This window comes from Melanostigma gelatinosum (genome assembly GCF_949748355.1).
Source record: "Melanostigma gelatinosum genome assembly, chromosome: 6".
Classification (NCBI taxonomy): domain Eukaryota; kingdom Metazoa; phylum Chordata; class Actinopteri; order Perciformes; family Zoarcidae; genus Melanostigma; species Melanostigma gelatinosum.
Window position 1 is genome coordinate 24,452,728 of NC_136639.1, and position 25,035 is coordinate 24,477,762.

Consider the following 25,035-nt stretch of genomic DNA (forward strand, 5'->3'; position numbering starts at 1 on the left):
GGCTCCACCTACGTATTGTTGTGTGTCATTGATATGTAGCCTGTTGACGCTGTTGCACCACCTCCAAGCTCATGTCAATACAGCTCAGAAGGACACACGATGAGAGTGCTTTGATAGAAAACAGAGTAATGCTGCTGTGACGCAAAATCATGATGACTGAAAGTTTTGTTAAACTATGTTTTCTTAGTTGATGATGTGTTCGACATTATATTAGATAGCTTCAATGATGGTGCCAGCTCCTGTGGGCAAGTACTTTTTACACCAGCAGGAAAGAGAATGCTAAATAAACAGTGCTGTAGTTTGAACAAAATTGCATCGAAGTTTGGAAATATGAACAGATCATTGCACTTACACTAAAGTGCTTATGATCCATTGCAAGACTTCTATGAAATATGTATGCATGAGAAGTATATAAACTCACAGTTAGGCAAATGTAAAAAGTATGAGAACTGGCAGTGGTGAAAAGTGCATTATTGCACTATTTACAGATTTGTAAAATAGTTAGGTCAATCCATCTCGACCAGATAAATGAATAATATATAATATTATATATAAATTAATATATCTTTCTTAAGGGGCCATTCTGCATAATGCCAGCTTGTGATTTTAATATGTAAAGCTGCACTGCACTACTATTTTTATATTAACAATAGATAAAATGACTTGTTTAATGTGAAAAGAGTTGCTCATAGTGACGAACCCACAGCGATTTATTCCCACATCGTTTTAGCTTCTTTCTTGTCATTATTTTGGTTTTTGGGCCCAAAGCTTTAATGTTTTGGTTTATTCTCACCACTCTAGAGTAGGTGGAGACCAAAGCACAGTTAAAATAGGAGTCAGTGAGGTGTATGAACTGGACTGCAGACTGGACTCCACTAACCGGGACAAACAGAGTGAATCATATGAACGGGTCCAACGCAGGTTGAATGCACATCGGCAGGTCATTATATTTGATATACTTTATAAGATATGATAATCTGGTCTCAGGTCACATGTTTCGCCCGCGTCCAGACACCGTCTCTCTCCCTCTTCCTGTCCTAACAGTTCTTGTACTCATAGAACGGAAGTTGCATTCAGCAACTACTTTTACTAAAAGCAGAAAGTTACCAGTGGAACCACTGGTTATTTTTGCAACTTCAACGTATGGGTCTGTGATTCTTTATTGCAACTAAAGCAATATCTGCTGCCTCACATTTGACACGCTCACCGGAACATTCCTCTTATCCCAGCTGTGGCAAATATTAATTTTATCGACTATCATACATTTTTTAGAATTTTTTTTTTTCAAATAGTGATTTTGATAATCGTAAAAATGTTGGTTGACCCCTCATTTTAATCAAGAACCCAGTATGGAATGATACATCTGCATTTTCTTTAGGTTTTATATGTGTGCTGTCAGTGGGACAGTGTTCTAACTTATAAAGTATATTAGTATGTAAAGGAGCACTGAATCTTTCGTGCCCTGATGTTTAAACACGTTGCTCATGTTCTGCAACAGTGGCGTAACTCATTGTTACTGGGCTATGCGTGGTCGACCAGTCCGATCTAGGGTTGGGTAACGTTTGGTTTTTTCCCGATACCGGTGCTAAAACGATACTTTTAAAACGATACCGGTGCCTAAACGGTACCTGAACCGATACTTTTTTCTTCAAATTGAACAATATATTAACTGTTTAAAGTATACTATAAATATAAATAAATACAAAACACTTGGCTTCAAACTACAGCTTCAAACTTTTTAACTATAAACAATATGTTAACTGTTAACAGTTTACAGTATAGCCTACTTAAATAAATATAAATAAATACAAAACACACACACACTCTGTACACACACTACAGCTTCAAAGTTCAGCAATTATTTTTGCAGAAATATGAGCATATGTTCCATCTCTGGCAAAATATGACAGGTCTCATGACTTATTTTATTTTACCAGTTGGTGGCGGTAATGCGCCAATTTGTCGTTTGCCAACCGCCAGTACACCTCAAAGGAGGAGAAGAAGAAGCTTTTGCGTGCCTGTGTTGTGCTTATGAGCGACAGCGCTAAGTACCCCGTTGTAATAATACTATGAGTGAGGAGCGAAGGACCGAGTCCTGCTGCCAGGACGGAGTCATCAGAGTAGTGTAAAAAAAGTATTTCAATCGGCTCAGGCACCGAAAGGAAGCACCGAAATCTGCGTTGCGTTTCGGTCCGGTAGATACCGGACGTATAGGAACCGGTGCCATATTGGCACAGAGTTTCGGTACCCAACCCTAGTACGATCCCCGTCCACCATTCTCTGCCTTCAGAAGCCTTGCACACTCAGGCAGTGCTGCGGGGCCTGCGTCACCTCGCTTTGGAAAATCCATAAAGCGATTAACAGCTATCGTGACTTGGCTCAGGCCAGTTTAAGTGCTCAATTTAAGCAGCCAAAAAATGACGTGACTGGAGGGCTGTGAAAGGCAGATTAATGCTCTGCTGTGGCCTAGTTGCCCACATCGTACATACTTTACGCTTGAAGTCACTGGGGCTCAGAGAGATGCTGTAACCCACACCCTGAGTCTGAATATATTTTAATTTCTAGACTTTGTTGGCATTTATATCCTTTTAGCAATATGTCGTGCTCCTGGAAATGACCCATCCTTCTGTGAGTGACAGTATATGTCCCATGGCATGTTAGATACATTAGTACCAATTTGGTGTAGAAAAAAGCCGATTGAGTTGCTGTTACTTGCATAATTTTTGGAAGGTGACACAGTCATTGGTCTAAGTGTATAAACAGACACGACATATCCTTGTTGACAGAGGAGGACCTCTGGGGGGGGGGGGGGGAGGAATCCTGCTTTGGTGCGAAAAGATTTTTACTGGGAGACCTTCATGAGCAGCATTCCTTATCAGCCAGCAGGCCGTCAGTGTGGCGATGGCCAAGCCTGATATCCTGTTGGCGATGTGTATGGTCAGAAGCGGGTCAAACTCACAGCGGGTTGTGAGAATGGCTCTTCACCATGGAACGGACATATTTCCTGCGTGCTGCTTGTGTAACCTTCCCATGTCAGGAAAAGCAACACAAAACTGCTGAAGAATGACGACTTGCCTCACACGCGAGAAATCTGAGTCAGAGCTGTCAACACAGCAGCCAAATGAATCATTGTTGATTGTACGTACCGCTTTAAATCCCTTCAGTATGGAGCTGCTGATATGTGCGGCCAGATTCTTATTATGTTGTCTGAAAGAAGATTATGACAAGTGGTAAACCCAAACTGCAGGCTTCAAAATGTTCCGAATGCTCAGAATGACATAACAGATGGGATATCCATGTTTTTCTACAGCCTGTGCTCATCATGGTCCCTGTGTGTTGGTTTGGATGGAGATAACTGTGGCTGAGGAAAGAGAGAGGGAACGAGAGAAAAGCAGATAAAGTGGGAAAAGGAATCTGGAATAGAGAAATGGAGGAAACAGGCTAGGCAACACAAACTCCAGAACTTGTAAAACTGAACAGTGAAAACTTCTGTCAACATGGGGACATTATTGCAGGAAGCATCATTCAATAATGAGACGTGAGATACATATATCTGATTTGTAATAGAGGTAGGAGAACTCCCAATTCAACGTATCCTCATAGGATATACTACTGTGTGTGCAGTCGCTTTGCTGCTTGCTCTTGCCTCTGCTTGCCTCTGCTTGCATTTTCTTGCTTCAATTTGCCAGATATATCACATATATCTTGCCAGATATATCACATATATCACTCTTCAACATTTTAGTGAAGACAAATCCAGAAAGTCGTCGAGCTATTTGGATTGTTGGCTACTGCTAACTAGCAGCTAAGCTAAAGCTAAGTAGCCTAAGATGCCTCTCTTCTCCACGGACGGCTACTACAAACTCCTACAGAAGATTGCAGTCTTGGAAACAAAAATCTACAGACTAGAAGTAAACGCGGAAGTAAATGGACTGTGTGGGAATGATACCACTCTACCATGGCCTCAAAACACTGGACAAATGCAAGCTAAGACACAGCTAACTAGCATAACCAGGCCTACCAAGAAACAGGAGGAGAGAGCAGATAATGAATCTTATGCGACTGACTGGCCTGCACTAGCACACGGGCAGAACTCCTCCTCAACCCCTGCACCCAGACGGACAAAGCCAAGGACAGCTAAGGAAAGTAAAACCAGCAAAATACCTCCACAACAACCAAGCCTACAACTTCAAAACAGATTTGCTCCATTGTCGCAGGATCATAAATCTCCATCTGATGACCTGGATAAGCAGCTATCTCCTCAAAGCAGGGTAAGAACTGAGAGTAAATGTGAGAAAAGGCCGCAGGCAAAGCGAGTGACTGGGCCTGAGACTCTGATTGTTGGTGACTATGCTGTAAAAGATGTCAGAAAACTGTGCAGCCAGAACACCAAAATACTCTGCTTTCCGAAAGATATGGTCTCTGACACGAGAGACAAATTCCTGGACATCGTGGCTGACTATCCCACAGCGAAAAACATCATCGTGCATACAGGAAGCTGTGATATTGTGAAACAACAGTCTGAAGTTCTAAAGCGAGACTTTATTGATCTGTTAAACACAGTCAGCTCTGTCAAGGCTGAGGTGTTTATCAGTGGCCCTCTCCCACCAGTCAGAGGAGGAGATGAAGGATTCAGCAGGCTGTTTGCACTGAACAGATGGCTGTCAACTGCATGTGCTGACCATTCAGTACATTTTATCAACAATTTCTACCTTTTCTGGGAGCGCAGACATCTTTTTACAGCGCATGGAATTTGCCTGAACACGTCAGGGGTAAAACTGTTTACCTCTAACCTATTTTTCTCCCTGCGTCACCCGTCTGTCCCTACTGCCAAGGACAAGATACAAGAGGAGTCTAAACAAGAGATAACCACACAGCATCGCCATGGAGACCTTACGGGAAGGATGCCCCCGCCTAACGACAGCCAAAAGGAGGAGTCTCCAACCTCATCATCAGGGACCGCCTTCGCCTCCGATCTCCCACTTTCCACACCCTTCCCAGACGAGGAGTCGTTACCTCCCTCCCCAGCACCTACTTCCACCCCCCAAATTCCATCCAGGTCCCTTTCCTCTCTCACACTCTCCCCATCCTCCCCCCACCTGGAGTTCACTGACCACATGAAAGAGCTGGTCATTGCTGGGACCAAACACACTCCTCGCCACACTCCTCGACGGTTCCACAACCATCTTCTGTCTCCCCTACATGATAACGGAAATAATTGATATCTTCTGGGTCCAGGCTACAAGGCTAATGACACCAATGACTCTCTCCAGGAAAAGTCGGGGCCCTGTATGCAGCTAGCCGCTTCAATTCCTGTCCTGCAAGTTTATAGAAAAAGAAAGGTGAGGCTGCGAAGAAACAATAGTAAACATGCTAACTTATCAAACTTAGCATACATTCCTCGTCAGCCTGTCCAAATAAATTGGGCAAAGAAAGCTTTAACCACATTAAACTTAGCTTTATTAAATGTCAGGTCTCTGTCAGGAAAAACATTTTTAATCAATGATTTTATTGTTGGGCACAAACTGGACATTTTGTTTTTAACTGAAACTTGGTTAAATCAAGATAACAGTGCAGCTGTTCTTATTGAATCAACACCTCCCAACTTCAGTTTCATGAGCGAAACAAGAGCGCATAAGAAAGGAGGTGGAGTTGCTATTTTATTTAATGATTCTCTTCAATGCAAGCAGATGTCCTTTGGTCATTTTGGTTCTTTTGAATATGGGGCTCTGAATTCCACTCAATCTCTATTCCTAAACATTTACAGACCACCTAAATACTGTGCAACCTTCTTTGATGAGTTTACTGAACTGCTGTCTGTAATCTGTATTGATTTTGACTGTGTTGTTATTGTTGGTGATTTCAATATCCATGTTGATAATCCCCAGGACAGAGATTATATAGAACTATGTGGTGTCCTTGATAACTATGATCTGACTCAGCATGTGACAGGACCCACCCACAACAAGGGGCACACTCTGGACCTAATCATCACCAAAGGTGTAAACATTTCCAAGGTTGCTGTGACTGATGTTGCACTCTCTGATCATTTCTGTGTTTTCTTTGAGAGTGCAATCTCCTTGCACACAAATGTCCAAACCAAGGTTGTGACAAAGCGTTACATCTCTGAAAACACCAGTGAACTATTTATTCAGAAGTTCTCCTCCACACCAGCCCTCTCTTGCCTCTCAGTCAATGAGCTTGTAGATGGCTTCAATTTTAAAGTTAAAAATATTATTGATGCCATTGCACCCACTAAAGTGAAGGTTGTCTCGGGTAAGCAAAGATCTCCTTGGAGAAATGCTACGCTGGTCAAAATAGAGAAACGAGAGTGTCGGAAAGCTGAGCGCAGGTGGCGAAAAACTAATCTCCAGGTTCACTGTGACATCTATAAAGAGAGACTTCGCAATTATAATTTGGAACTTAGAAATGCAAGGCAGTCATTCTTCTCTGACATCATAACCAAAAACAAGAACAATACACGCGCCCTATTTGCAACCGTCGACAGGCTAACAAACCCTCCAGTGTCGGTAGCTGCTGAGCTCCAATCCACCTGGGCATGCAATCAATTTGCCTCCTTTTTTACTGACAAAATTCAGAAAATTAGACAAGCAGTCAGTGCCTCCACACCAACCACAGGATATGTGTTGTCCCGATCTCTGAATAACATCCATTCAAATATCATGACACAATTCCACTCCATCGACCGTAGAAGCCTAGAAGACATTATACAACATCTGAAGTCATCCTCCTGCTGCTTGGATATTCTACCAACACACTTTTTCAAAAATATTTCAAACTGCATGACCACTGATCTCTTACATATTGTAAACACATCCCTTCTCTCAGGTGTCTTCCCACAAGCCCTAAAAACAGCAGTTATTAAACCGCTCCTAAAGAAGGCTAGTTTAGACTCCACAACGATGAAAAAGTATAGGCCAATATCAAACCTCCCATTTTTAAGTAAAATAATTGAAAAAGCGGTTTTCCAACAGCTGACCAACTTCTTGGCCGTAAATAACTGCTTTGATGTTTTCCAGTCAGGCTTTCGACAGCACCACAGCACTGAAACTGCTCTTGTTAAGGTTTTCAACGACATCCACTTAAACATAGACAATGGCAGAAGTTCAGTCTTAGTGTTACTGGATCTCAGTGCTGCATTCGACACGGTCGACCATGCCATACTCCTAGAAAGACTAAACATCTGGGTGGGACTCTGGCACAGCACTTAACTGGTTTGAATCCTACTTGAAGGACAGAGAATACTTTGTGTCTGTAGCTGATTACACATCAGAGCTGACTAAAATTACATGTGGTGTTCCCCAAGGTTCAATACTGGGGCCTCTTCTGTTTAACATCTACATGCTTCCACTAGCTCAGATTATGGAACGCAACAAAGTGTGTTATCATAACTATGCAGACGACACACAAATCTACATAACGATGTCACCAGGGGACTATAATCCCATACAAGGGCTGGGTAACTGCATTGAACAAATAAACATCTGGATGTGCCAGAATTTTCTTCAATTAAACAAAGATAAAACAGAAGTAATTGTTTTTGGTACCAAGGATGAACAATTGAAAATCACCGCTCAGCTTCAGTCACTGATGTTAAAACCCACAAACCAAGCCAGAAATCTAGGTGTAGTTATGGATTCAGACCTCAACCTGAACAGCCATATCAAGACAATTACAAAATCAGCCTACTATCACCTGAAGAATATATCAAGGATTAGAGGACTTATGTCTCAACAGGATTTGGAAAAACTTGTCCACGCATTTATCTTCAGCAGACTGGACTACTGTAACGGTGTGTTTACAGGTCTCTGTAAAAAGTCCGTCAGAAAGCTGCAGCTGATTCAGAACGCTGCAGCTCGAGTCCTCACTAAGACCAGGAGGGTGGATCATATCACCCCAGTTCTGATGTCTTTGCACTGGCTTCCTGTCCAACAAAGAATTGACTTTAAAATCCTACTGTTGGTTTACAAAGCACTGAATGGTTTAGGGCCAAAATACATCTCTGATCTGCTGCTGCCTTACGAACCATCCCGACCCCTCAGGTCGTCTGGGACCGGTCTACTATCTGTTCCCAGAGTCAGAACTAAACATGGAGAAGCAGCGTTCAGTTTTGCTGCTCCACATATCTGGAACAAAGTCCCAGAAAGCTGCAGGTCTGCTGAGACCCTCAGCTCATCTAAATCAAGATTGAAGACTTTTCTGTTTGCTGCTGCCTTTAATTGAACCACATTCAATTAATATATTAATCAATTTCCTGCATTTCTGCATTTTACTATTGCATTTTATTTCTTACACTGTTCTTAATTGCTGTTAAATCTCCTTTTCGCCTTATGTTTTGATGCTTTTAATGGTTTTAAAAGGACTGCACAATATATCGCCATTTCCTCCGGGACCGAGTTCGTGCAAGGCGTACACTATAAAACGCAGATCGGCAGAGATCTTTTCCTGACGTGGTTTGTGTGCGAGTAATTGCAGAATTGCGGCAGTGTATGGTTGATTGCGTGCAGCGTAATGTCTCAGGGAGACATGTGAAAATTACCTTATCAAGACATCAAGTCTCCGGACACCAGGATTGTGGGTAGCGTCCAGTGAAAAAACATGATATCTCTGCTTAGAGTATCCTCGACGGAGTTTCTGTACGAGAGCGCAAATCTTGAGTTAACCGATGAATCGTTGATAACGGGCGAAGTTTAAAAGAAAGTAGCAGAGGACAGGTCCAGAGCAGAGGCCTTGGCTACTTCAATTATTGTTTCAATGTATGTTTTAAATCTCCTCTACTTTTTGTGAAAATTACCTTATCAAGACATCAAGTCTCCGGATACCAGGATTGTGGGTAGCGTCCAGTGAAAAAACATGATATCTCTGCTTAGAGTATCCTCGACGGAGTTTCTGTACGAGAGCGCAAATCTTGAGTTAACCGATGAATCGTTGATAACGGGCGAAGTTTAAAAGAAAGTAGCAGAGGACAGGTCCAGAGCAGAGGCCTTGGCTACTTCAATTATTGTTTCAATGTATGTTTTAAATCTCCTCTACTTTTTATGACTGAATTTGATTTCTTACACTGTTTCTTTAATTGTTTTTAAATCTCCTTTTCTTTTGCCTCATGTTTTGATGCTTTTAATGGTTTTATGTGAAGCACTTTGAATTACCTTGTTGTTGAAATGTGCTATACAAATAAACTTGCCTTGCCTTGCCTTGCCTTACTAAAGTTACCCCTCATTTTTCGTGCTTTTTCCGACGAAAACCCAGCACGTCAATTTCGGCTCGTTACATGCATACAGTCTTTTCAAAATAAACTTGTCTTCACAGAAAAAAAAGACTTAAGTTAGGTTTTGGAATAGATCGCCTTTTGGGTGAGAATAACCAACGGAAGCTCCGCTACTATAGTACAGAAGTTATGTGACAGAAACATCAACATTGACTTCTCGTTTCACAAGGGGAACATCCAGCGGTCATCTGGCTAAAAGATCACTGTTTTTTGGACCCATCCATCACCCCTCCCACCTGCATGGTGTGTGATTAAGCGGCCTTTATACATCCTAGTTCATAATTAGGTGGATAACATACAAACAATTGTTGTGGGAGAGCTTCAAATTACAAAGCGTTTTTAGTGTGTTTTGGTTTTACAGCCTTTTAGTTTTGGCTCAGGCTCACCGCTCTCATCAGTACTGTTTTCAGATGCAGCAGGCATCTGTTTTCATACTACCTACCCAAACGGCAGACAGACAACTATAGCTAATATCCACAGTGGAGCATTTAGCAGCTAAAGAGCCAGATATATTTCTTAGGAATACGTGGAGACCAAAAACAGAGCTCAAAGACGAGTGAATATTGGTAGCCAGAGACACGACTCCAATTAATGCCAATGTTGCTCTTCTGCTGATTGTGCTAACTGTTTGCTAGCATGTTGCATACAATGTTAGACAGTTTCAGCTTTATTAGATATTGTTACCGGCTGATGAGAATGCATTTCACACGTTTGGGGGGCATGACATTTCAGCTTCCACAGTGGTGATAAAAACAGCTTTCAAATACTATTGACAAGAGAAGGATGAAGGATTGAGACAGTAGTAAGCAGAGTAAGCAGTAAGCGTTAAAAGTTAGACTTGAAAATAAAAGTATCCCCATGGTCGAAATTATGAGATAGAAAGTTGAAATTATGAGATAGCATGTTGTCTGTGTACCAAGATTAAAACTATCACAACAGGTGGACAGGAGAGGCAACAGCCCGAAAAGAGGTTTTCCAAGGATTGAAAAAGATCGACAAATAATCCCAAAATGTCCACGAAGAGAAAAATGTATGCAGAGGGAAGAAAATGTAATGAAAGATGGGAAAGCGAATACATGTTTGTGCTTCAAGGAGAAAACGTGTCTGTCTTCTGTGTTATGAGGCGTGTCGGTGATGAAGGATACAATTCACGTCGGCATTTTGACACCAAACACGGAGATAAATTTAGCCTCCAAGAAAAACATCAAATTGTCCAAGAATTAAAAGGCAGACTGCAATCACAGCAGAATATATCTACACACGCTACAGCCCAGTGCATGCTGAAGGTATGTGAGCAGAGCTCCGACCAGATACAGACTTTTACAAATGTCAGTTTGTGAAGAAACACCATCGCAGACCGAGTTCATGAACTAGCAATCTAACAACACAGCTAGCTAAGAGACGAGCAGGTACTTGTGTTTTTAATGAACTGATGATGAAAGCACAGACAACACGGATACAGAGCATCTATCCATGTTTATCAGACCTGACTCTCAGTGAGCAGCTCTTGGATGTAGCTGCCATGCACAGGACGACGACAGGGAGGAACATTAGTGATGCAGAGAGGTGACACAAACAGCTTTGAACAAAGTTAATGTAATAACTTGTGTTTGATATTTGTCTTTATTTTCTTTAATAGTTTGATCTTTGATATAGTAATGTGGGTTTCTGAACCCTCAATTAAAATGATTTATGTTATAATAACAGAAATGTGTTTAAATATCATTTTACATTTATATAACTGCATGTACAATATTTTTACACTTGAATAAACAATAATCAAACACAGAGTTATTTAACAATATGTTAGGAGAAGTTAGTTATACAGTTATACAGTTACAACCGGCCCTTTGAGGGTGACCGTGATGCTGATGTGGCCCAGAGTGAAGATCAGTTTTACAATAATGAGGAATTGTGGCAAAAAAAAGAGATAATTGAATGCAATCTCTTACGACACATTTACTTGAATCGGTCTCTTCTATTCTATACACACAATATGTGTTTTGTGTAAACAGAGATGAGATGATACCTTCTCTTGAAGACAAACAGCTCTCTTGACCGCTCTGTACAAATGAGTTCAGTGTCCAGCCTTGTTATCCGTCAGTCCTGCCTCTATTTTAAGCCGCTCATTATTCACCGTCTTTGTTTCACTCTGTAAAGTGTAGGCACTCTCCCTCCTCCATGCAGTTAATAAGTGGGAGAGTGAAATTAGACCTTTTGTGAGCTCCTCTTTCATCCAGGGTCGCTTTCATGCTGTTAAATTGCCCTTTTGGCTGTCAGTCTTTGTGTTGGCGTGATCAGTTTAGCAGCAGTGTGCAATGAAATAATCTTAGATATTGGTGAGTTCATATATACCAGTATGCAGCTATAACATAGTTTTAAGAGTACATGGTGAGAGGTATGTCTTGGATGGTTTGCTGTCATGACAGGCTTTTCAGAAGGGCTCACCATTTTTTCAATTCCATTGTCCATTCAACTTTAGACTGATTTTAGGATTCTCTAAAAAATAAAGCCTACAGTCAAACATGTATTTATTTTCCTACATCGGAACGATAGTTTGAATTACAAATAATAAGTCATAGCGCCAGTCATTAGCCCAAAAATTAGTTTTTTGGTGCTCAAAGCATTGGAAGATTACATAAAAAAAAAAAAAATCAACATCATGTTCCAAATACAGTGCCTCAGTGACTGAAAATGGCGAGCGAATCGCAAGTCTTGAGACCAACGCCAACTTAAACGAGGATCACTTTCAAGCCCTCGAAACATCGTGCTCTACGCTAACCGAGCTATGTGCTAAGCTCAAAGCTAAAAACACGGACTTGGAGGGACGAAGCCGACGCAACAACCTCAGAATTATCGGGCTGCCGGAATCCATTGAGGGTCCCAGACCCACAAACTTCTTTTCTGATGCTCTGGTGGAAATATTCGGCGACAAAGTGCTTGTTGCCCCCCCAGAGTTGGACCGGGCCCACCGCACATTTGCTGCTACACCACGGCAAGGAGACAGACCCAGACCGGTGATTGTGTGCTTTCATCGACATCAAACCAAGGACCTGGTGATCCGAGAGGCCCGAAAGCGAAGGAACAACCTCAAATACAAGGACACTCCGGTACGTCTCTGAGGACTACTGCCCCAATGTCCTGGAACAGCGAGCGGCCTACCGCAACATCATGGCGGAGCTGTACAACTTGGGCCTGCGACCAGCTCTGCTGTACCCGGCAAGACTTCAAATTACTGGCAAAGAGGGTAACAAGAGACATGTCTCATCAGTCGAAGAAGCCACCACCTTCGTCAGAACACGACTGGACTCATGACGGTAAAAACTCAGCAGAATGAGGCTTAGACCTCGGTTCGCTGAAGCAGCTAGTTAGCCGGTGAAAGTTAGCGTTGCTGCACTCAATCAAGCCCGGTTATGGCGGTAAGAGTTTTGTTATTATAACTGTGTTCGGTAATTAGAGGCAAGTTGTCCTCCAAACTTAAGCTCTGATTTTTGCTGTTATTACTTTACACTGTTGTTATTCAATCGTTAATCACTGTAGCACCTCATGACACTTTGAAACTTTCCTTGTTTATATACCATTACTTTGCCTACAATCTGCCTGCACCTGCTAAGGGTAACACTGTGAACTATGGGAATTGCAACCAAAGAGACAGGTAGTATTGTAAAAACAGGAAGCCTGGCCAGAGGATCTGGGAATTGTTACTGTTCCCTTATGTTATGGGTGTGTTTTTTTTTTTATTATTTTATTTTTAAATATGAATTCCATATTTCACTCCAAGTTTTCAAATAGATCAAGAGGGGCAGCTATTATTATCGGTAAAAATGTAACATTTGAACTTTCAAAATTAGTCGAAGACCCTAATGGCCGCTTTGTAGCAGTCTCAGGTAGGCTATTTAATACCCCTGTGATATTAGCAAGTATTTATGCACCTGGGACAACGTTAGATTCATCACCCACCTCTTCTCATCTCTCCCCGACATAGACAGCCATTACTTGATCCTGGGAGGTGACTTTAATCTTACTCAGGATCCCAATCGTGACAGATCTTCCTCCAGACCATACACTATCTCAAATTCTGCAACAGCACTGAAGACATTTACAGAACAACTTGGCCTCAGTGATCCATGGCGATCCGCTAATCCATCGGCACAGGCCTTTTCCTTTTTCGCCCACGTTCATCACACATATTCAAGAATTTACTTCCTCATTGACAATATACTTTTACACTGGACCAACTCCAGTACATACCATAGTATTGTGATCTCAGACCATGCCCCTACTTCAATTGACATATGCTTTCCTAATCATAGCTTTTTATCAAGACAGTGGAGGCTATGTCCCACAATGCTATCGAACACACAATTTTAAAAACTCTTCTCAGAAGAAATTTCTAATTTTTTACAGATCAATTACACTCCCGACATCTCTAGAGGATTTCTCTGGGAGGCATGTAAAGCGTACCTACGGGGCCAAGCTATCTCTTACACCTCATACCTGAGAAGATCACAATCGGCTAAGCTGGTAGAGATATCACTCCTACCCCTGCACTTTACAATCAACGCCTCAAGCTCCAGGCTGAGTATGACCTCCTGTCAACAGCTAAGATCGAAAAGCAATTGCTACACTCGAAGCAACATTACTTTGAAATGGGAGATAAGGCAGGTAAACTTTTGGCTCACCAGACCAGGGCTAGGGCGCTGTCGAGACTGATCCCTAGGATTGAGTCCCCCTCAGGAAATGTGATTTCCGATCCTAAGATGGTGAATGATGTTTTTTTGAGTTATTATTCAGATCTTTACTCATCAGACTGCCCACCTGTGTGGAGGGGGCATAACCCTTTGGAATCAATCCCGTTCCCCAAAATCAGTGAGGACATACCCAATAATCTTGGAGCTCCGATCTCGACTACGGAAGTTCAAGAGGCAATTAAACTACTACAGAATGGCAAATCACCAGGCCCGGATGGGTTCATAGTAGAATTTTACAAAACATACTCCAACCTAGTCTCCCTACTGCTGACAAAAGTATATAATGAATCCTTTACAAAAGGACGGCTACCCCCAACACGATCTGAAGCCACCATTTGTCTCCTACTGAAAAAAGACAAAGACCCTCTATTATGCAACAACTACAGGCCCATATCCCTTCTGAATGTTGACCAGAAGATCTTAGCCAAGGTTCTATCTACACGTCTGCAGAAAGCTCTACCATCTCTGATCTCTGCAGACCAAACAGGCTTCATGGCAGGACAGAATTCCTCATTTAACACTAGGCGGCTGCTTAACATAATCAGCTCCCCAAATCACGACACCCCTGAGGCATTATTATCTTTAGATGCTGAGAAGGCCTTCGACAGGGTCGAATGGAAGTATCTATACTATATTTTGGGAAGATTTGGCTTTAGCTCAGACTTTATAGCCTGGATCGAGTTGCTCTATAATTCTCCGACTGCTTCCATTCTCACTAACGGTGTAAAATCCCGCCCTTTCACTTCATGCCATGGCACCAGACAATGTTGTCCCCTCTCACCCCTTCTGTTCGCTTTGGCCATTGAGCCTTTAGCCATCTGGCTCCGGGGGAAGGGGGATTCGAGGGTATTTCCAGGATGGGAATCACACACAAACTGTCACTTTATGCGGATGATCTCTTGTTATACGTCTCCAATCCTGTTTCATCCCTTTCAGTTGTCAAAGATATTCTACTCGAATTCGGAAAATATTCTGGTTACAAATTAAACTTTAATAAAAGTGAACTTCTCCCCATAAATGCGTTAGCCAAGGCAGTAATCTCTTTTTCCATTCAAGGTGACCACGGAAGGATTTAGATACCTAGGGGTGGTCATTACACCATCATTTAAAGATCTCTTCGCCAACAACTTTCGTCCTCTTGTTGACAATTGTAAATCCAATATAACCCGCTGGTCTGCTCTTCCCCTGTCCCTCATTGGCCGCGTCAACCTCATAAAAATGGTAATTATTCCCAAATTCCTATATCTGTTTCAACATATTCCAATCTTCATGAAAAAATAATTTTTTTGCCAACTAGATCAGACTATCTCTTCATTTCTGTGGGTTAATAAACCGCCTCGCATTAAGAAAGCAATCTTACAACTTCCTAAAAAGTCAGGCGGCTTAGCGCTACCCAATTTAATCCAATATTACTGGGCCTGCAACATCGAAAAGCTACATCACTGGATGGATGATGGGATAAGAAGTGGGCCCAAATGGAACTATCCTCCTCCAAGTTCTCCCTTCAATCCCTCATCACGGCACGACTGCCACTTAAAACCCACGGGATCTCAGAAAACCCAGTAGTTACTAACTCTCTCAACATCTGGACACAATTCCATAAACATTTTGGACAGGACAAACCTTCTACTTTGGCCCCAGTCTTTAGAAACCACTTATTCTCACCTTCTGTGTCTGACCCTACCTTTTGTATGTGGCGTGACAAAGGCTTGCGTAAAATTAAAGAATTTCATAAAGATGGAGACTTTATTGATTTTGCAGGACTGTCTTCTAGATTTGACCTGCCTAAATCAAATTTTTTCTGCTTTCTGCAGATTAGGCACTTCATTAAATCTGAATATCCTCACTTTCCTAATCATCCTCCTGGATCTCTGATTGACTCCTTGCTTACTCTAGATCAGGGGTCTCAAACTCCCAGCCCACGTCATTTTATGTGGCCCACGAATCCGCCAGCAAAAAAAAAAAGAAAAGTACATTTTTTTTTTTTTTTAAGTTAGACTTGATAATAAAAATATCCCCATAGTCGAAATTATGAGATAGAAAGTCGAAGTTATGAGACAGAAAGTCATAACTATGATAGAAAGTCATATTCTGAGATAGAAAGTCAAAATGATGAGATTGAAAGTCATAATTCTGAGATTGAAAGTCATAATTCTGAGATTGAAAGTCATAATTCTGAGATAGAAAGTCAAAATGATGAGATTGAAAGTCAAAATGATGAGGTTGAAAGTCAAAATTATGAGATTGAAAGTCAAAATTATGACTTTGAAATTGGCTGGTTACTGTGCATTTGACATGGAAATGTATTGTGAGTACATTGAAGACTACTTTAAACTGTGAATGCAGAGAGTTATTTAACAATATGTTACGAGTAGTTACATTTACAACCGGCCCTTTGTGGGCGACCATGATGCTGATGTGGCCCGGAGTGAAAATGAGTTTGAGACCCCTGCTCTAGATGCTGCGCAAAAACGCTCCATCTCAACTATCTATGGTCTCATTGACTCCCTTAACCCAGACCAGACATCTCACCTGAAACGGGAAAGAGAAATTGGTAAACCAATAACTGTTGGGTGCGCATTCTGGCCTTATCCCACTCCTCTATTTGTGCGAGACACGGGCTGCTGCAATGCAAGGTTTTGTTTCGTGTGCACTACACAAATGCCCGTCTGGCTAAAATCTACCCATATCTGAATGACAGCTGCAGTAGGTGCAAACAGTCACCTGCCAACCATACCCATATGTTTTGGTCGTGTCCAAATTTAGAAGATTTCTGGGATCAAATATTCAATACACTTGGGACAGTACTAGGTATAAAACTTGACCCCGAACCCCTTACAGCACTATTTGGAACTCAGCCACCTGAAGTATTTGATCTGCCGTCGACAGGACAACGCATCCTGGCCTTTACGACACTTCTAGCTAGACGCCTCATACTATTCAAGTGGAAACACGTCCTCCCGCCTTCACATAACAGTTGGTTAATAGAGATCTTAAATCATATAAAACTTGAAAAGATCAGATTCTCACTGAGAGACTCCAGTGAAGCCTTCGAAGAGACCTGGAAACCTTTCATAAACTATTTGAACGATGCTGCAATCCAAAAAGTGAACTAGAAGACGCCCCCCCCCCTCCCTTTTTATTTTCCCTTTGTCGTTTATTTATTTTTGTTTTCTTTGTCTTAATTTCTGTTTTAATTTTTTTGTTGTTATGGTGGTTGTCGTTCTGAGGATTTTTTGTCTCTGATTGAATCAATCTTTATACCATACCTCCTCAGAGTGGTGTTTGTTTGTTCGTTGAATTTGTAATTTCTGTATTCAGTGGCAGTTTGTCACAGTTACACTACCTCCAAGAGACTTGCAAATGAATGTAATATGCTGTACATCACAACCTTTTGGGGGTAGACCTGTTCTACCTCTGCCTAAAGTATTGCAAAATCAATAAAAAGATTTGAAAAGAAAAATGTAACCCTTTTCGCATCTTCAGCCTAACCTGTCTCTATTTGTCTCTACTTTCCCAGCGGACATCTCCAGGATGTGTGACGTGGACGTGTCCCCGGACCCCTCCAGTCCCACCCTGTACGGTGAGTCCTCGGACAAGTACTACCATGTGGACCGCTGGCAGAAGCTCCGCACTGCCGTCCGCAAACTGGAGTTCTGGGAGAACTTCACCGCCGAGCTGATCGGGAGTGGCTTCTTCTCCAAAGTCTACAAGGTATTCCCTCCGCCCTCCCGCCTGTGTTGCCTTGTTGCCAGCCTATATATGAGCTGCCATCAAAGCTTGCTTTGTTCCAGACACTAATTGGGACATTCTTGCCATTCCGTGATTGGGCCAACAGCTTTGGAGACCGTGGGGGCGCAACGCTCATCCTCAGATGAGACCTTATATAAGTCCTTATGCGACTTAGAGCTGATTTTCATACATTAAGGCTTTGTCCATGATGAAATGAGCTAGAAAGAGGCCACAGGATGGGCAAGAGATGCGATCAAATAAGATCGAGAAAGACAGCTTTCGTTCTCGAATTTCGGATCGATTTTTAAATTACATCCACAAAGAATACACACTTTCAGAATCTTACTGTTGTCTCACCGTCTCCGCTGTATATCCACTAGTCTCCCCATCTCTACTGCCCCAACTGCTGCTGTTGCCGCTTCCACTATCTCTGCCTTTAATGTCCTTCAGGTGATTCACAGCACCAGTCGCAAGGTGACGGTGGTGAAGATCTACAAAAACGACGTGGACCAAGACAGCATCGTACGGGAGATCAGCCTGCTGCAGAAACTCTCCCACCCCAACATCGTCAGGTAACAGTCCACCCATCACATTCTTACTGGAGCTTTTGTGCTTTGTCCAAAGGGTTAAATTCTACTCAAGCAAAAAAAGCTGCAGTTTCTCTACGATTGTTTTGCATTCAATCACTAGGGGGCGCTACAGGAGACCCGCGAAGTTGGCATTTTTGCGATTTCCTCTTGTTTGATTAAAAACTACAGCGCCCAGCAGTTTTGGAGAATTACTGAGTTTTTTAAAATTTCAGTAGAAATGAACGGCATTGGGGCTCAGAGCCAAAGACAAGGTAGGAAAGTCGGATAGTATGGTCATTTTCTGGGATTTGTTGTCAGTATGAATAATATCATTAATCTTATCCTTTTATGGAGGTCCTAATCAACTTGTTATGTTATGTTAAAATATGGTGACCTTCTGCTGAAATTTTTTTTATGGCCGCTAATGTTTTAATCATTTCTTTATTCAGGGACCAAAAGCTGCTAGCATGGCAACTATTGTTCCTGTGTAGCTGTGTCCTGCGGTGCTTTGAGCTAAATGCTAACACACTCTCATGGACAAAGCTAACATGTGTTATGAATGAAGATCGAGTGAACAGACTGAGATCGAGGCGTTTAGCTCAATTCAAGCAATAACATTTATTTGTGACAGAAGTATTATGTCCAGCAGTTAAACGTGCACGGACCAAAAGGTGCAAAAGTGAAACCTAAGAGCGCTTATACAGAGTATGCAGGCGTGTCATCTGGTTCTCCTTGTGGAGCCATTGGTCAAAATCAAAGCAGAGGCGGATTTGTTTCTAGCATTCAAATGGCCTGATGGAGCACTGGGCAACGTCACCCACAATGGCTCACGTCCGGGACCCGCCTTCTCTGGAACGTCAGTGTGTGTGAAATGTTGATGTACAGCATATTGTTAACACTTAAGGTGCAGAAAAAGGGTGCAGTTCTAAACTATTTCGAAGTCTCTGTGTGAATAGATAAAAAAGAGCTCTTCTCCTACTCTAAGATGGCAGTTTCCGCCCTAATCTGGTGGTTTAAGCAAGTGTTACTTTCAGGGCCACTGTATCTGTTTCTATCGTACGAACGGGTGACGGAATGCCCCATTCGGCGTTTTTGACCTACTTACAGTGACCTCACAACTCCGCAATATAAGCTTTACAAGTAAAGCGCATATTATTTAACAGTGAATGAATATATTTTATTTACACATGCTAATGCCAAGCAAGGATGATATTTACCGTGCTCGCCATTTTAGTTCAGCGTGTTAGCGTGCTAACATGATGCATTCTAGATTTCCTTGAGAAACTCAACTAAGAAGTTACAGGACAAGTATTAAACACATATCCTCTCTTTCTAGATATCTGGGAATCTGTGTCAAAGAAGACAAACTTTATCCAATCTTAGAGGTGAGTCCCACACCTTTTTTTTTTACTTTTGCACCTTGTGAGTTATGGTGGGTGTGCATGTTCGCTGGCTTTGTTCTGAGTGTGGAAAAACACAACAGATTACACTGATAGGAGTTGATAGTGATAAAGACATGGTGAGCGTTTATTGTGTAACCAGGGTTCATTGCTTCAGAGTCATGACTGTATATGAGAGGAAATTATACGTTCATGTAATCTGATATTTTTGTACTGTCCACCTATATTCATATTGGTGTATGGAATCCAACAAATGTATTATTACAGTTTTACTGCTCAGTTTGGATTAATGTGTTTTGTGACACTCTGTAACCTGGTCTATGTTGGCTGTGTCAGTATGTGAATGGTGGCTGTCTGGAGGAGCTTCTGGTCAGTAAAGATGTTCCCCTGTGCTGGAGAGAGAAAGTGGACCTGGCCTGCGATATAAGCAGAGGAATGATCTACCTGCACTTCAAGAACATTTACCACAGAGACCTCAACTCCAAGGTAAGACCCTCGGCCTCTTGTCCCACTCTGTCTCGTTACTTAGCCACTGCAGCGGTCCACTGTCCCCACAGGGATCATTAAAGTTTCACTTCAACCACCTCCACGCTGACCTCACAGCAGGATGCATTGTAGTTGATACTTAAACGCCGTCGCTCAGCAGCCAAAATATAAGACCACTGGTGAGAGATCGAGAACTTGAGAACAGAGAACTTCTAAGTGCTATAATTCCAAGAAATGCGTCATTTAAACATTTACGGTTCTGTAATCTGAAACGTCTAACCAGTGGAACCAACCAATGGCCTAAGATAAGGGGCAGACAGTGAACCATTGTTGCATGTCATTCCCCATCTCTTTCTCACCTAATTACGATCTAATAAAGGCATAACAAGTCTCCAAAAATATTTTGAAAAGAATCCAGTGGAGTCATGTCGCGGGTCTTCTAATGCCATTGATCACTCATGAATCCATCTTTTAAGGAAGACACGTCATTTTTAAACAAACAAAACTACTTCCAAATTGATAAACCTAAATAAAGTATAGAAAAAAAGGAATGGAAAAAAATATTTTATTTAGAAAATATTTTTTATGTGTAGTATGAAGAACTAAAGAAGAATAGCAAAACATTAAGCACAATTAGAATATAGTATCACTTTGAAAATAAATTATTCAGTTACATTGAACACCTTTCCCGTATTTACTTCACCCAGCCATATGCATGCATATACACATAATCATGTGCAACTATTTACATTTACAAAATCAGTCCCGAGGGACTGCCCCGACTCCCTGTCTGATTAGCAAACTTTGTGTTGCTCCCGTTACACAGTTAAACCCAGCGCAGGGAGCGCAAAGACCAACGCTGGCCGGCTCTCAGAGTTTGGTTGGATTTTGTGTATTCTTACCCTGCTGTTAGTTAGTAGTTGACTGATTTGAATAACTGATGACTGTAAATTTAGATTGTATGGACCCAGTATCATTTGGTTGGACCATGTGGCTACATCGATTTGTTTTTTTTTGTGCCTTGAAATCCTGACATGTTGGCAAATTCTTCAATCACATTGAGAATCGGAGTGCATCACTGACTTAAAGGGGAACCTAATTTTCTCCAGAGGGAGCTATGTGAAGTCTGATCAATGTCCTCAAGTGATGTCACTTGAGTCAGCTTTAGTTGGACTAAAAGTTTGAACATATCTGTGACTTAAGGCTACATGAACTGCTACTAGCATAACACTAAATGGTGAATGGACTTATACTTGTATAATGCCTCTTCTAGTCTTTCGACCTCTCAAAGTGCTTTAACACTACATGTCGTCATTCACCCATTCACACTAGGGCTGCAACAACGAATCGATTATTAAAATAGTTTTCATTATCGATTATCGAATTTCATAATATATTCGTTGTGTCGCGTGATTATTACGCCACTCAATACGTCGCGGAGATGTTTGAGTATAAAAATAAAAAAGAACGGAGCACAGCGGAGGTAGAGGAAAGACCCGTAACGTTGTTCTGAAACACATGGCGGAGGCAGACAAATCAGTACGACCTAATGCCGTGTTCACACCAAACGCCAGTCTCACGGGTCTTAAATCGTGTGCGTGGGACTGACAGAAGACCTAGAGCGTTTGACCTGAGAGTGCGGGCGGGTGAATAGATCAGCTACATAAGCCGGAGCCTGACCGTGAAGTGCTCTGTAAGTGATGGTGAGAATTTTAAAGTGTATCCTAGATGCTACAGGAAGCCAGTGGACAGATCGGAGTACGGGGGTGATGTGAGACCGTCGATTTGTCCTGGTGAGTAATCTGGCGGCAGCATTTTGGATGACCTGCAGACGGTTAAGAGCAGATACACTGAGTGATGTGAAAAGTGAGTTGCAGTAGTCAATGCGTGAAGAGATAAATGTGTGTATGATCATTTCTAATTCAGGTGTTGATACTACAGATCTCAGTTTACTGATATTTCTTAGATGGAAGAAACATGACCTGGACAGCTGCTTAACATGAGGGTCAAACGACATGGAGCGATCAAAGAAAATCCCAAGATTGCGCAGGTTGCAATGGGCAGCAGAGGAGAGTGGACTAATAATCTGCCTGATCATGGGGACAAACTCCTCTGGAGCAATAACTATGACCTCCGTCTTAGAGTCGTTGAGTTGCAGGCAGTTTTCTGCCGTCCAGTCTCTGATGGCATTGACACAGTCCAGGAGCCTAGTTAATGTGAATGCCTCGCTGGGTTTGAATGACAGATGGAGTTGGATGTCGTCTGCATATAAGTGATAGGACACATTATAGCTTTTTATGATCGTCCCAAAGGTAACAGATAAAGGGAAAATAACAGAGGCCCCAGAACCGAGCCCTGCGGTACACCACAAGACAGTGGAGAGGTAACAGACACAAAATCACCCACAGAGACATTGAAACTTCTGTCATTGAGGTAAGATGTAAACCAGTCTAACGCTATGCCAGTTATGCCCACCCAATCACGTAGCCTCTTAATCAGGATGTTATGGTCTACAGCAGGGATTCCCAAAGTGGGGTGCGCGCACCCCTGGGGGTGCGTGAGCTGCCTCTAGGGGGTGCGCGAGAGGAAAAGTGTAATGGCGGTCTGATGGTGTAATAATATTAAATATTTAAAAAAAATGTAATTTTAATTTAAAAACTGTCAGGTGGGACATCTGAAGCTATCGGTCGTAAAAGAGGAGAGGGACAGAGAGAGAGAGAGGAATCGGAGGCGAGGGGAACGGAGAGGTGCGTTGGGGAGAGACCGGGAGAAGAAATCGAGCCAGAGTCAGAGGAAGATGGGAAGGAGGAAGGGATAGCACAGACAAATCGGGAGCACATCGGCCCATCGCGGAGTCAAGGTGAAAAAAGAGGAAACGAGAGTGAGCATCAGACTGGGAAAAACAAGAGGAAATATGATGAAAAGTATCTGTGTCTGGGCTTCACTTGGATTGGCAACGCAGATTCCCCAAAGCCACAGTGCGTGGTGTGCAGTGAGGTTCTGGCTAACAGTCTGAAGCTCTTATTTACGTCGCCACCTGAACACCAAGCATGCCAGTGCAAGTCAAACGCCCCTTACATTGTTTATATCGAAATTGGAGGAGTTACAAAACAGCCAAAAACAACTGTCATTCATGTGTTGGGTCTATAAATGACGCACTACGGGCTTCATATCTGGTTACAGAATAGCGAGAAAGGGACTACCGCACACAATCGCCGAAGACGTGTGCTTGCCAGCTGCCAGAGAGATGGTGGAATGTATGATTGGGGAGAAAGAAGCAAAAAAGTTGGACATGATCCCGGTGTCCAACAACACTGTGTCGCGCCGCATCGATGCTTTGTCCGAAGACATCCTGGCTACATTAGTCGGTCATTAATTGTAAATTAAATGTGATAATCTGCCTCTGAGCCTGTGCGTGTGTGCTCGCATCCGTATTGCTCTTTAAAAGTGACGCCTTGTGTAACTGAAAGTTATTGAAACTTTGTTGCAGTGTTTCAGGGCGTTTTCACACCTTCAGTTCGTTTGCTTTGTTGCAGTTGCTCCTTTGTTCGGTTTGTGTTCACACTGCAACATTTAACAGCGGACTAAATCTTGTAAACAAATGCCACGCGCGAGCAAACTGTTCTCTCATTGGTCCGATTCTTATGCGGCTATGAAGGCTTAAAAGGCTCTGTTGGTTCTTTTTTTTTTTTTTCTATTAAGGGGGGGGGGGGGGGTGCGCTAACCCGGTCGGGATGTAGAAGGGGGTGCGCGGCCTAAAAAGTTTGGGAACCGCTGGTCTACAGTGTCAAACGCAGAACTTAGGTCCAGAAGAACTAACACAGAGCAGTCACCTGCATCAGCACACATGAGAATGTCATTTGAAACCCTCAGGAGAGCGGTTTCAGGAGAGTGTTGCTTACGAAACCCAGACTGGAACTTGTCAAAGATGTTGTGCCTCTCCAGTGCAGCAGTAAGTTGTTTGGCCACCACTTTCTCTAAAATTTTGGACAAGAAAGGCAGTTTTGATATGGGCCTGTAGTTCATGGGCAAAGATGGTTCTAAGTTTGGTTTCTTTAATATGGGCTGGATAGTGGCATGTTTGAAATAGGAAGGGACAATTCCTGTAGATAATGAGGTATTGACAATAGATGTTACTGCAGGGCCAATAGTTAGCAGAACTTTCTTAAATAGAGAGAGAGGATGGAATTATATCCAGAGGGCAAGATGATGGCTTTGTTTTGTGAATTAAGTCCATCAGGTCTTGAAGGCTGATAGGCTGGAAAGGGTCCAGAACAGCAGGGGATTGCAAGGAGCTATAAGTAGATGAACAGATCCCAGGCTGAATGCCAGACCTAATACCCATTACCTTATCAATGAAATAGATAAGGAATTTGTTACAATCGTCAACAGAATAGCATGGTAAAGTGGAGACAGACGGTGAAACAATTCCTTTAATTGTGTCAAACAGAATCTTGGGATTTCTCTTTGAAGAAGAGATTAGGTTGGCAAAATAAGCAGTTCTAGCTTCCTTTACTCTAGTATTAAAAGAAACTCTGAGGTCTTTGAGATATAAATGATGCACTTCTAGCCCAGCAGCTTTCCAGAGCCGCTCTGTCCTGCGACACTTCCATCTCAGGCTGCAGACAGCGTCTGTCATCCACGGAGTAGTGTTATAGGCAGCCCTGGTCCTTTCCTTAAGAGGTGCCACTTTATCCAGCAAAGTGGTGCAATGTTCATTAAATGACTGTATCAAGTGTTCAACGTCATTGAGATTTGTGTTAATATCACAGCAGAAGTGCATGGAGAAATGATCAGCTGTACTCTGA

At 42.4% G+C, this 25,035-nt stretch overlaps 1 protein-coding gene across 3 annotated transcripts in view; it reads left to right on the forward strand.

Annotated features, from left to right (window-relative positions):
- LOC306778246 (dual specificity testis-specific protein kinase 1) overlaps positions 1-25,035 on the forward strand; it is a 43,437-nt gene that overhangs the window by 7,693 nt on the left and 10,709 nt on the right. For all 3 annotated transcript variants that reach the window (XM_079269690.1, XM_079269688.1, XM_079269689.1), the window contains 4 exons: positions 17,561-17,754; positions 18,223-18,344; positions 19,678-19,726; positions 20,078-20,227. In XM_079269690.1, the coding sequence (XP_079125816.1) occupies positions 17,575-17,754; positions 18,223-18,344; positions 19,678-19,726; positions 20,078-20,227 (501 nt within the window). In that variant the 5' untranslated portion in view covers positions 17,561-17,574. The remainder of the gene's footprint in view (positions 1-17,560; positions 17,755-18,222; positions 18,345-19,677; positions 19,727-20,077; positions 20,228-25,035) is intronic.